This window comes from Sylvia atricapilla, chromosome 14 (assembly GCF_009819655.1).
Source record: "Sylvia atricapilla isolate bSylAtr1 chromosome 14, bSylAtr1.pri, whole genome shotgun sequence".
Lineage (NCBI taxonomy): Eukaryota > Metazoa > Chordata > Aves > Passeriformes > Sylviidae > Sylvia > Sylvia atricapilla.
In genome coordinates, this window is record NC_089153.1 from 13,893,511 (window position 1) to 13,907,533 (window position 14,023).

At 43.7% G+C, this 14,023-nt stretch overlaps 1 protein-coding gene across 4 annotated transcripts in view; it reads left to right on the plus strand.

Moving 5' to 3' along the window:
- SGCD (sarcoglycan delta) overlaps nt 1–14,023 on the plus strand; it is a 304,496-nt gene that overhangs the window by 238,754 nt on the left and 51,719 nt on the right. For all 4 annotated transcript variants that reach the window (XM_066329229.1, XM_066329233.1, XM_066329230.1 and 1 more), the window contains 2 exons: nt 10,738–10,825; nt 13,035–13,154. In XM_066329229.1, the coding sequence (XP_066185326.1) occupies nt 10,738–10,825; nt 13,035–13,154 (208 nt within the window). The remainder of the gene's footprint in view (nt 1–10,737; nt 10,826–13,034; nt 13,155–14,023) is intronic.

The window sequence follows — 14,023 nt, forward strand, 5'->3', positions numbered from 1 at the left end:
TGACAGATCAAAGTATCACTTTCCAGAAAGGATTTCAGTTTTTCAGCCAAAAGCCATTGTCTTTCTTTTGATTAGGTTAATTGGTAAAAGTGTGAACAATTAAATTTTTTTCATAAAATCCCATTTTTTCTAGGTATGTTTTGCAGCTGAGGAGTGGGCACATCTTTCCATGACCTTAGAGCAGCTGGTATTTCCCTTTAGGCAAAGTCACTTCTGTGTCCTACACACAGGTGAAGCCACCCATTGAATGGCCAGATAATCCACAATTCACTAGTTGCTGTAAGAGGTCAGGAGCTGAAGCTGTTTTAGGGTTTTGGTGTCCGTGGTTGGAAGGCAGTGGGTTGATGGGATGAGCCAGAAGAGGTTTCCTCTGCTGCTTTCCATGGTTGGGTGTTCAGAGCTTGTATCCTCCAGTCTTTTGCAGAACATCCCTCACTCTTTAGATGAAGTGGAGGCCACACAGGGCAGTGACATGCATATTGTCACAGCTGCTGGCTTCAGGAGCTCCTGTGATTGCATGTCTACTGCTGCTTCAAGCCAAAATATTTTATCTGTATTCTGCTACCTTTTTAGAACCCCAGCTCCTCCTGCAAACTGACCTTTGCTCTTTGTTTTCTGAAGATCCCAACTGTTATTTATAAATGATGAGCCTTGATGTTGGCACAAAGTTGGAAGAGCAGGAGGCGTTTTGTTTCTCTCTGCAGCATTATCTATTATGCAGCACTCTGGGAGGTGTAGCTTAGGTGAAGCAAGAGAAATGGGAACACACAGGCAGGACCCTTCCTGTGCCCTTTGCTGGTAGGAGACGCTGGTTGGGTGCCTTCACTGATCAGTTCTCTTCCTCCAGAGTTTGGGAAGAACTGCAGGAATAAAAACACCAGCAGAAAAAACACCTTTTCAAAACAGGAGACAAGAGTCAGGCTGAGCCTGCTGATTGCCCAAAGAGTAATTGGAGTCCTTGGCTCTGAAATTCCTCCCTGGGCTCTGTTTTACCTTCACACATCCCATTCTCTTTGGCTGCTTTTGCCATTACTCACCATTTCCCCAAACAACTTTTCTGTCTTCTTCCAGGCATGGAAAAAGCATCTGCTGCTTTTTCTGCCAGCCTGACATCTCTTGAAATACCACTCCCCAGCTCCCCAGTGGAGCTGCTTTGGGATGTATTTTTGCTCACAGGCCCTGTACCACAGCAATACCCTGCTCTCTCTCCTCTCTCCAGCCCAGAGCAGATACTCAGGAGTGTCTGTTGACTGGCAGCCACAAGATCCAGCCAAATCCCAACACAAGCATCCTGCTGCTGCAGTAGTGCTGCTGATCACACCTTTGCTGCTGTGCTCTCTGTTGGGTAGGTGTGTGCAATGTGGCAATGTCCAGCATCATTCAGGGTCTTCCCTCCAGACCGGCCCAATTCCATGTCCCACACTTAACTGCATCTGTCATTTTACCTGTCCAAGTGCCCTCTCACCTCAGCTGTTGGACTTTCAGCCCCTCCAAGGCACTGGAGGTTTGCAGTTCTTCCTCTCTGAGATAGGTCCTATCTTGACATGAACTCACACTTGAGCTGTTCCAGCTCTGCAGCTCAGAGCTTGGCCCCTCTGCTTGTTCTTGGGAGGAAGACTCTGGTCGTGCAGACCCACAGAACATCCTTCTTAAAGCCAGCTGTTGATCATTTCAGCAGAGGAAACAAAGTGGCTGGATTTCAGCAATTCAAAACCAGTTTGTGCTGATGTTTCTGTGACCCCATAACCCTGTACCATAACTGGAGCAAATCCGTGACTTTGGTATCAGAGGTACAGTGATAAGCCCAGCCTTCCTTTTCTGCCCTTCCCCTACAGGGTTAACTGAGCATATTTCTACAATAAATATTCCCACAACAAGGCCTAAATATGGTTTTCATCAATCATTTTATAGCTGCTTCCAACCTGTCATACCAGAGTATGCATTTCCAGCAGCTCAGGGAGAAAAAAATGCAGAAAAACCACAAATAAAAGAATTGGAATAGAAAAGCTGAATTTTCTATCACCAGGAATAGTCAGATGATCTTTCTCAGTTTCTTGTGGACAGTCTCCAATGAACAAATAATTGCAGATCCAGGAAACGAGATTATTAGGGCCATGAAGCTGTTGAAAAGGAGACTTCACTGTACCCTTCAAACATATTTCCTTCAGCACAATCCTGCATTTACCTACAGAGCACAGCAAACCTGAAGGATGGGGCTCATAAAGAAGAGCTTTTTAATTGTGACAGGAGCCCAGAAACTGAAACACTTTGATTGCAGGAACATGTCTGGGCTGCACCTTGTCATTTCACAGGCCAGATGCACAGGAAAGAACTCGAGTGGGTAATCACAGAAGTGAGGATGGCTGCCTGCATCCTGCCTCCCAGCCCTCACCGTGCTGTAATATAGTTGCTTTTGCAGTGTAATTGCTTTCTCTGCAGGGCTTCTTCCTATTGATTCTGCTTGTGTGGGTTTAAACGGTTTGCAGGTTGTAACCAGGCTCAGGTTGATCTGCACCTCCACCTCTCTGTGCTAGGCAGCTCACGTGGCAGTTCTGAGAGACTTCAAAGCTGTCTGGATAGCATCACTCCCTGGCCTGCCTGTATGTATTTGATTGGAAGAGAGGGGCTGGATCAGATAAGTTCAGAGCATCAATAAATACGTGTATTTTGTTTGGTGACACTTGTTCAAATTTGAGTCTCTTTCCCAGGAAGCAGCTTGTGTTGTGCCATTTTTTCGGCGCGCTGTGTAAATGCTCTGCATCTGCAACTGTCAAGGCTGGTGCCATCCCCCAGCAGCACCATCTGCTCGCTCACACAGAGTGCTTTTTGCACAGATAAAAAATGTGAGGTGTTACTCATAATTAGGCAAATCACATGCTGTGATCTGTGATTGATTTGGTTCCTGTTGCTGGCTACCTCGCATATGTCTGTGTGTCCGTAAGTATTGTCTACATACCAGCATATGGATGCAGATGAATCAGAGGCTCACAAAATCCTTTTCCCCCAATCCAGACAGATGGAAATGTTTTCCCTTCTCCTTATTAGCAGCAGCTGAATTTCAGTCACACCAGGGGCCTCTGCTTGGAGCCTGCCTGTGTTTCGTGCTGCACACGCACCCCTAAGTTGGCATGGCCATTTATAATCTAATACAAGGAGCAAGCGATCCATGACATGCAGCAAAGGAAAGCTGCAATTTCAAAGCACTGTTCAGAGGTATCCACGTTATTAAGCCTTCCTGGAGAAAAATCTCTGGATATATAACTTGGTGTTACGCAGTGCAGGGACAGAATGCCTAAAAGCACGTGTGAGCGTTGCAGAGCCCCAGTGTCTCTGCTGAATCTGACTGCTGGAAAATATTGCTGTGCTTAGCTTAGTATTAACAGTATGTGCTCTTAAACATGTATTCACCTCACTGACTGAGATCTTAATTGCCTCTGGTTGTAGTATGGTCCAAGTAGTGCTGGTGGGAAGGGAAAGTAACTCAGAAATTAGTAGTTCTGTGTAATTTTGTTATTGTCTTCTAACGTTATTTATAGATAGGGAAGTATGATTCGCTGGCAGTTTTAAAAGATATTTAAGGCAGGCAGTAGGGACACCAGAAAGGCCATAAAAATGGAAACACACGAACAGAGGTCTGCACGCTTGACTGGAGTAAAAGTTACAAGCAGTGGAGTAGCTGTAGAGTTGGATGATTTAGAATATTTTTAAGCCTCAGCAGAGCTCTCTTCTTTTCTCTCCTCTCTCCTGTGCCTACCTACAGTGTGTTTACTTCAGCAGGAGATCTGTCACCATTGGACTCTGATCATAACTAGGACAGCCCAAGGCAGAAAATAGGATATAACTTAGCACAAATCCACAGTCCTGCTGCTCCTACACCTCCTTGTAGACAAGGATCAGTTTGGAGCGAGCTGCCGCTGAGCAGCAGCTGCAGCCTGGCTTTTCTGCAGAGGAATTCAAGGAAATTGAAATGTTTAGGGAATACTTGGTTGATTTTATGCTGGAAGGGCTGAGCAATATGCTGTGAACCCAGGTCTGCTGTTGTCCTGTTTCAGAGGATTGCCGTGGCTTGAGCCTGGCTTTGTTTGTACAAGGGAGAGCTGTTCCCCAGGGGGGCCAAGTTAATCAGCAGCACACATTTGATTGACTCTGGAGTGTCACCTTTGGGTGAACTCTGAGTGCAGTGCAGAGCTTGAAGCATTTTCAGAGTTATTTGGTCGTTTTACAAGTTGTGCTGCTCTTTCCCTTTCAGCTGGCTGAGCCTGCCTTTCCACAGGACTCCTGGAGCTGAGCTTGCTTCAATGCACCAGACTTTTTCCAAAGCCAGTAATGATCACCTCAGTCCTACCAACAGAGAAAGTTTTGTGAATGTGCAGCAGCCTTCAGATGTTATAAACACCTGATGTTTGTAAAGCAGATCAGATGCTACAAACTCAGATTTCCCCCCCCCGTGGATTCTGAATAGAACTCCAACATGCACAGTTGCATTTTATTTTCATGTGTGTGTCTGTTGGTTTCATCGTGTCACCCGTGGTTTTCCTTATATTATAAGTCAATGAAGTAAAAGAAGAGCAATGAAGTGAAGGCAGATGAAATGCCTTGGAATTTTTTCAGTGTTGTTTTTTAATGTCAGCAGACATGGTGTAATTTAATTTTCAGAAGAGTCTCAGCTGCAAAGTAGCTGATTAGGCATCTTGAAGAAGCAGCCAATCTCTCAAAACACTCTGTTCATGAGATTATTACAGGTATTCTTCTGAAGAGAGAAACCCCTAGATTGCCAGAAATAAATCACTTTGAAGGATACAAACCCCCTTGGGTAGCCTTCCAGAAGCAGAACCCAGTCATTTAGATCTCACATCACAGACCTGCCTTCTTTGCACTTCAAAAAGAAGAGTCAAAGATAATTGCTTTAATAGAGCAGAAGGAAATTTATCTTTTGTTTCTATTGTTATTAAAATGAACTTCAAGAAGTGCCATAAAAGAGAGGGGTTTGTGGCATTGGACACAAAACTCAGACCTGCACTATCTGTGCCATTAAAATACGTCGCATTGGGTGGGACCACGATATTTTCTGAACTTTATTGTATTGTAAAACATTTCATCCTGTGAAGATGACTGAACCTGGTTTGTGTAGGTAACAGAACTTGAATTTGTTTTTTGGTTTAAGCATTTGAACACTTGATAAAATGCCAGAAGTTGTAATACAGCACACTAATAAGCTTCATTTTTGGTTTTGAGTGCCCAGTGCAGGTCAGGGCTGTGTCAGCTCTGTCTCTGAGCCAGCTTACATGACCTGGGCACATTCAGCTTCTGATAAAGTGTGTTTTCTAGAAGAAGAGGATGCAGACTACATTTTGTTACATCTCCACTGAACCTACTGCGTGCTTCCTGAAACCCACCATCTGCAGACACACATCTAGCACATACTGGGACATTTTAAAGCGTTTGTTTTAATCTGTTTGTTACCAATTCTATTCACAGTTTGCTTTCATTCTGCTATGAAAAGCTTACACTGTCAAATCAGAAGTTTTACTAAGAAAGAGATTTAGTAACATGAACATTATGTTCAGCTGTTTGAAGGACAAAATCAAGATGAAAAGAGACTCAGTGATGAAACAACAAAAAGTATGTTTAAATCATATTAAGGGCTATTTTCAATCTATCACCTAAGGATTTAGCTACATGCCTTAAATTTTTGTGCCATGAGGCTTCTGGGCAAAATCCTGTTCTTGCAGTGTGGATATAAACCAGATAAAGGAGGAAGAGCTTTTGAAATAGAAGCAGTAATGGTTCTATTATCTGAGAGTTTAGCATGAAGTCTAGATTTTCTGCTGGTGTAGATGAAAGCCAGGCTGCTGGATCCAAGCAGGATCTTAGGGATGGGGTTCATTAGATACTCCCCACTTTTTTTCTTCACAGCCAAGGGTAGATGCTGTCCAGTGCCTTCTGTCTGCTCTTCAGGAGGTGCATGGTGTCTGGTTAATGTTCTGGGAGCTTTGCTGAGACTCCTGGTGGTGCCAGTTGCCTGATCCCTGCAGCGTCTCTCATCACTTCGGAAAGGGTTTTACTCAATTTCCTCCTAACTCTATTTTAGGGAGGCAGCTCTGAACTTTTCCAGCATCAGACACTCTCCAAAGGAGTTTCTGTTCCCAATGCAGGAGTGAGGGGAGGAAGTGCTCACTTGGGGGCAGGTCCTGGTTTTTTTGACTGTGTTCACAGCGTGCTCTGGAGACCTTTGTGGTTTGGAAACTCTGCACTGGGCGTCACACAGTGAGGTATTCCTGGTGCTTCCCTTTGAAAGAGGAGCAAGGGGTGTGGGAACGTGCAGAACTGGGTCAGGAAGCCTAATTTAAGCATTTCTGTGTTAACTGACCAAAAGTGGCAGAGTAAGGGTCCCAAGGTCAGCTTTCCTGGCAGGTCAGGGGATGTGCCTGACACCTGCACTGATGAGCTGCATGCAGTGTGGTGTCCTCAACAATGCTCTGCCACACTAAAAAAAACTACAGAGCTGTGATGCCTTTGTGGCTTTTTGTTAGAGCTTTGCCATTCTTAATGAAGAACATTGCAGGTGCCCTAAAATTATTGCTTTGTCTCAGTTATTGGGCAATGAATCCTCTCTGCTCCAAACCAGAAAAAACCTAAAGTGCAGCTCTGAGTTGTCCCTACCAGTGGAAAATGCAACGCAGGAAAGTGTCACTGCTGTTAATGCTGTTATCACATTCAGCTGCTGGTGTAGTAGGACTGGTTGGATTTGAAGAAAGGGAAATATTTATTACCCACACAAAACTTCCCCTCTATCAGCAGCTCCTGAGAACAGCACCCAGGGCTGCAGGCAGGTGAGTGCCGCTTGTGGCTGTAGGCCAGAAGAAAGAGAGCTTTTGCTGGCTGCTTGCTTTACAGAAAACAAGCTTTTGCCCTCTGACAGTCCAGCTGAGCACAGAGCAGTGTTTGCTTCGTGTATTGTCAGCGAGAGGTGGAGTTGAGCAGCAAAATGGTGCTTTGAGTCACTTCTCCACAGACTGCTCCTTGCAAACCTAGATTATGCTTTAAGATTTTATTTTTTTACCATTTCTTTGTCAAACCTGCAGGAAATTCGCCGTTTCCATTGTTTCCATAAGCTCCACTTGACACTTGCTGGGTGAAGTCTAGGAATCCATGGGATCAAACCAAAGCTGTTCCTTTTGACCATCCAAACTACAAACACGCTGCCTGTGAAGCATTATTTTTAAATTGCCTGTAAAAATTTAAAAGGATTTCCAAATATTTTTATTAATTCCCTAAAACAGTCTGAGGACATCTGTTAAAGTACTGAGTTTCCCTGAAGACAGCACTGGTTGGGATTGCTTCAGCTGCAAATTAAGGTTGTCAGTCAAAGGGCTTTTTCTGTTTCAGTCTCTGATCTGGGAGTTTTTAGCATCTCTTCAAAAGTGAGCCAAAGAAAGACAGCTAGTGAGCTGTTCTGGCTTGTTTTGCCCTGTGTTTAACCTAGCAAACAGTAAGTTGATATCTTTTGTGAAGTTTTCTATATTTTACTGTATACCTCTGCTTGATGAGGAACCAAGCTATGCAGTTTTGACGTATTTTTGCACTTTTCATATTCTTCCCTCTGCAGCATGTGTCCAATGTTTTAATGTATTAAGTAGCTGAGGCAAATACATTGTGTGTCTGCAAACATTTGAATTATTTTTGAGGCACTGGGTCTGCTAATGAGGAGCTGGAGGAAGAGGCAGAGTGATGTATTTACTCTCCAGGATTTCCTGCAGAGATGAATAGTAGGTTCATGGTGAGCTGAAAGGACATGACCAGCCCAAAGGGTCTGTAAAAGATGTGCTTGTTTATTGCATGCTGATATCCTAACTCCAGCTCCATCAAGTGCTATGACAGTTTATGAAAATATTGCTTCACTACATAACTATTTTGTTGTGGTGCTGATGCCATATTGATCTAGATTTCCACCTGCTCATATGCATCAGAATACTTCATTTTGTCTCATGGTTACATGAAAGTGTAAGAGAAGGGGAAGGCTTTGTCTTTTCAGTTGTAAATCCTAACTGGCTTTTAAAGCTTTCATTATTTTGTTCTGTGTGATTGAAAGAAGCTGGCATCATCACGAAGCTTGCAACAGAGGAAACATTTTTTTAATGTTCAGTGTTTAAAAGATGTCAATGTTATTTCCTTTGTAAACAGAAGATGATGGATAGAAAATCTGCCGAATTTTCAGCAAAAGGGAGTAATTTCTTCAGTTCTTTTTCATTCCTTAATGGAAAAAGAATTATGGAAATGAGAGCAGGCATTGCATTAAGTGCTTCCAATGTTCTTTCCCTGCAGACCAATAAAAACATAACTCCTCCATTAGGGAAATTTAGTTTTTTGAAGGCTGCATGAATTTGAGTTCTATATGAATGAATGAGATTACTATGCTGGAGTAAACATTTCCAGGTCTGATCATCTATTTTAAATCTTCTGCAGGTGGATACCAGCTCTTACTTTGTCTTGTAGGTCTTCTTCAGAGCAACTCCGTGACTTTTTATATTGCCTTATCTTGCAGTACCTCTGTAGTGCAATCTCCTATTACAAAGAGCAGCAACAGATTTTTTCAAAGTCATGGGGATTGAACTGTTTTTCCTGCTTGAATGTGGACTAGAGTTCCTGGCTTTTTCAAAACACTCCCAGCTGCTTGAAAACTCCATAAGCAAAATTCAAACAGTACTATAGAAAAGGAAAAAGAAAAAAAAAGACTTTTCTGTGCTTCCTATGGCATGGTTATAGTAGTTACAGCCTCACCCATGACTGTACATTATGCAGATTGTAACTGCCTACCTTTAAAAATACCCTTTATCTGTAAGTGGGAAATGGATATGCAGCAGTGAGGTAACTGCTGTTCCTGGCTGTGTTCAAATCAGATCCCTGAGCAGGGGAGGATCCAAGTGAAGCCATCTTTTCTTTCTGAGCTGTTAACCATAAAATAGTAATAATCAGCATTAATTTCTGAAAGTTCTAGAAGATCACAAATAAAAACTAGACAAGAGGAGAATCATTACAAGTCATTAGCACTGATCCTTACTTATAAATTATTAATCCTAATTCAGTTTCATTTACAGTATTATTTAAGCTACCAGCCACATTGCAGAAGGATAGAAAGATGATTTGTCCTCATTTGGTGTAGGAGGGGCAGAGGCACCAAGAGCTTCTGAAACTTGTCCAAGATGTGGAAATGATTAAGTGGGATTCTTTTTCTAATTATTATTTTTTATTTAGTTGGAAATAGCCTGGCTGTAGCCAAAACATTCTAGTTACAATTTATCAAATAAACCCCATTTTCCCCTTTATTTCTGAAGAGATGATCCCATGGGAACATGCTGCAAGAACAGTGAAGGCAACAAATGTGATTACTGTGAATATTTGGTCACATGTGAGGCTGGTTTTATTTTAGTTTTTTTGAGGTTTATTTTCTGAAAACACCACTGGGAATTGTTTGTCCATCACTAGAGTGTTCCCTGAAGGCCCAGCTCACCACAGGACTGCCACAAATCATTTTGTGTGTTCTGTTACGTTTTATATGCAGACGACTCAGTCCTTCTGCCATGATCCAGAAAAATGACATCTATGGAAATATTCATTACAAATTCAGGAAGCAAGGAGCACATGCCTGACCCACACGATTCTCTGTCCCCATCCTCATTATTCATTCCTAATGGAAAAACTTTGAAATGCTAGAAAAAGACATTGGACATAAAAATTTCCAACTCCTTGCTGATTGTCTTTAAGTTTTATGTCCTCTGCCCATCCTTTGTCTCGGTCAATAAATGAATTTGATCAGCTGCATGCTTTAGGCAGTACAAAGAGATGCTGGGGGTGAATTCCCACCTCACACATTAGATTTTTGGCTGATTTGATGCGGGTGCTGGTGCTGTGGGTGGCTAATAGCCCCTGAGATACCAACTGTGGAGGCTGGGGCTGCCTGTGGAAAACACGAGTTCCTGGGTACCCCGGCTGTGTCTGCACACAGGAGGAGCCAGATGGCTGGAGCTGTGGGTTTTCTTTGGCCTCACTCTCAGAAATACCTGAGATGGATGTTGCCAGGTCTCTGTGTGGCTCCTGTGTGCTACCAGCTGCTCTGGCTCTTCTCTCAGAGGTGTGTTGAGAGCATAAAAAATTAGGAGTTGGTAGAACTCTCTGTGGTCAAGTGGGGAATGGGGAAGGGTTTGTGTCTTGTGTTCTGCAGCCCTGGTGGGATGGGGCTGGTCACAAGCTGGCATCCCAGCCTGCAGAGTGGTGGTGAAACTGCCACATGGGTCATCAGTGCTTTGAGCTCTAAGGCACTCTCCGCATGTTAATCACATTTTCTGCTCTCCAGCCCTTGGGCACGGTTTGCTCATGTGGTGGACACACACTGTCTCCCACTGGAGTCATCAGGAGCTGTGATCTTCCAGATTTGCCTCTGAAATGCACTGCTGCAGTCAACCACCTTCCCAAAACACCTTTGGGAAGCTTAGGTCAGGTCCCATATCACCTGCACTTTTGAAAATAACAGCTTGGTTGGCTTACAGCAGCAATAGAGGCAATGATCCCTAAAGCAAGGCACTGCCTGGGCCAGCCAGAGCCCACTCTGGGTTTAACCCTGGACAGGAGGAGTTACTGCAGGGTGGGTGCACCCCAGCCATGCCCCCAGCCTTGGGGTCAGTGCTGGGCACAGCTCCAGGTGCCCATCCCCATCTCACACCCTTGCTCTTGTTCCAGGGCAACCCACTGTACTTCCAGTCCGCCAGAAACGTCACCGTCAACATCCTCAACGAGAAGACAAAAGTCCTCACCCGCCTTGTAACAGGTAAGGAGGGGGAAAAGCTGCTCGGAGGCATTTAGGAGGGATGAAAGGGAGTGTTGTGGGATGCTGTGCTGGCTTCAGACAGTGCACAGGGGGGTGCCTGGGTGTCTTGTGGAGTAGAAAGGAAAACTTCACTCCACTTCGGAGAAACAAAGCCAGAGACATGAAAGCCGTGCTGGAGAGGCAACTGGCTGGGGCTGTCTGATAACCAGGCACACCATCATTTTTGTTTGAAAGCCAGTCCAGAGTTAAAAATGTTTGTTGTATGACATCAGGGTCAAGAAGAACATACGCCAGGCTGACAGTTCTGTTGTAACAAGCACGGGTTTTTCCTGAGACATTTATCACTTGCCTGAAATCTTGGGAACTCTGGAGCCCAACTGTGGCAACAGTTTGCAATTTGAAGTCCTTCTGCTGATGAAGAACTGCCTTTGCACCCAAACAAGAGTGTGTTGGATGGGGAAGTGGGTGTTTTGTAAATCCCCAGTGCACAGCAGTCTTTGAATGAATGAATGCATGAGTAATTTGGGTTGAAAGACTCTAATGCATTATATAAGATATATTGCACTGTATATATGGTGTATAATATATATTTGATATGGGACAGAGATATATTTGCTGAGAATTATGCGTGGACTGTGAGAAGTATTGGTGAGTGGCAAAGGCAGTAATCCATAAACATATTTCTAAGTTGAGACTGGGTTGCTTGTTTTGCTTATATAACATCTTGGCCTTTAGTCACAGTATTAAATAATTAAATATGCAGCTTCAGTGAGCAATTATTTAGGCAGCATGTGTGAAACTTGCCTGGAGGAAGGAAGTAAATTCGACCCCAGGCTCCCTGATTCTCACATTCAGAATGAAGGGCTTCTGTTTGTTGGCTCTCTGTGTATTTTGGTTCACTTGAGCACCTCTGTGTCACAAGAGTTTGGGACTCAGTGATGCCTCCCAGTGTGGTGCTCTGATTATTGAGATTTTTATGCATTCAACACCAGCTTTGGTTTCACAGTTGAGCAAAGATGTAGTGCATGCTGCAAGGATGAGTGGGGAGGTGGTCAGTAAGCAAGACACAAATCAGATTTAAAGGACTAGATTTTCTCAGTGTGGCTGCATGAGTTTTTAAGTGTTTCCAGGGATCTCAGCATGGCCTTGCTTGTCTGAAGTGCAAACCATGTGCATGGTTCTGTGTGTCCAGGTGCCAGCACAGCTGACCAGTGCAGGGAAATGCTGGGTAGGGATGGAGATTTTAAGAAAATACTGGCTTTGAAGTGTCATTTCTCTTGTGTTTTGAGAAATGAGACTGGTCTTGAAGATGGCCAGAACTCATGCAAAGTCCAATCACCTGCCTCATGCAGGACAATATTCCAGGAGGGCTCTGGCTTAGATGGAGCTGGCAGGGCTCTTCAGTGGTGATTTGTCCAAAGCCATGTCAGTAACCCAGGGCAGCCTCTTCGTAACTCCTGGCAGCCTTTGAGCCACAAACCTGCACAGAATCGCTATTCAGGCAGCTGATGTTTATCAGACCCCACAACAAAACGCATTGCCAGAGGCTCTGCAGCACTGCAGGGCAAGGCAGACTGCTGGAAAAGCAACAGAATTGAAATAAGATCTTCGAAGGAAAGTTTTACTTGTCTAAAAACTTTCTGCAGTGTGAGAGGATGCCCATTTTTCTTGGCCTGCACATGATTGAAGGGGTACAAAACTAAACATTTGCTCCTGTGCTGGTGTTTGTAGTTTTTTGGGGTTTTTTGATTTGGCTGTGCACGACACTGATACAATTTTAATCCAGTTATATTTAAAAGGTAGAAAACCAGCAATCTTTTACACAGCAGCATCAGTCTCTATGCCAAAGAGGCCCAGGAGCTCTTGATGCCTCTCACACCTGCACCAATACTCTCAAAGCATGGCTGGATATGTTCACTGCTGTTTCACACATGGGTCTGTCTTTTTGTAAAAACATCCCAGTTATCCCAAGTTCAATGGTGATTTTATGGCACACAGAAGCATTAACAAAAGCGTAAGTAGAAATACTTGAGCAGTTGTTACTTGGGTAGAAAACTGCCCTTTTCTAATAAGATGTAAAAATCCCCCTGTTTGGTGTCTTCTGCAATTTGTTGAGCTATTATTACTCAGCAAATGGGTTTATTGAATGTATGAAGCTCCTGTGTGATTTTCTTATACTTTTCCCTGAAGTAAAGCTTCTTCCCCCTAGGTCCTCAAGCAGTGGAAGCACACAGCCAAAAATTTGAGGTGAAAACCCTCTCTGGAAAATTGCTGTTTTCTGCAGATGACAATGAAGTGGTGGTTGGAGCAGAGAGATTGAGAGTTCTAGGTAAGAGATTATTCATTAAGCCAAGTTTTAATATGCACCTCTTCAAATCTGGGTATAGTTTTCCCTGACTTTCCTTCCTGCTTGCTGAAAGCTTCTTTTGGAGATAAAACCTTGTGCTGTCTTTATGGCTTTGAACCTTCTCCAAGCAGATAAAGGCCAGGAGTTTCTGTGTGAGGGCTTTCTGAACTTACACAATTTGTTATTTCCCCTCCAGGGAAAAAAAAAAAAAAAAAAAAAAAAAAAAAAAAAAAAAAAAAAAAAAACCTCCTCTGGAAGTGGTTTGTCTGGCTGAGTGAAGTAGCTTTAAAACCAGTTTTAACCTTTTATCTCTTGGATCTGGGGTGGAGGACAGGGAGAGTTGCCCCAAGGATATGCCCAGGTCTGCAGTCACTGCACAGGGGGAAACCTCAGGGCTCATGGTTTTGGTGCCAACACTGTCACCAGCTCCTCCTTCGTTCTGAAACAAACACCAGGAGGCTCTGCCTCCCCAGCTGTGCTGCCTGCCAGGCTTTACATTGGTATTTCCTAATGGAAACTGGGGATGGACTCTGGGTTTGGGATGTAGGGGTTCTTTCTTGTTTCTTTGGGATTTTTTTTTCCTCATTATTTGGAGAAACAGTTGTGGCAATTGTAAATTTTGAAACTTATTTGATAGTTATATAAAATTAACTGCCTGGAACTTGAATTTTTGTGCTCCCCAGTTCCATCCAAGCTCTTTGGTGAGTCTGGGATTTGGTCAGAAATGTTTTCACACAGGACCTGAGGAGGTAGCTCAGTGTTGTTCACAGTCACACAACAGTGCTGCTGGTCTCTGTGGAGGCACCAATTGCTGTTTTATAGTGACTTGTTTTGGATGCATCTTTTCATTC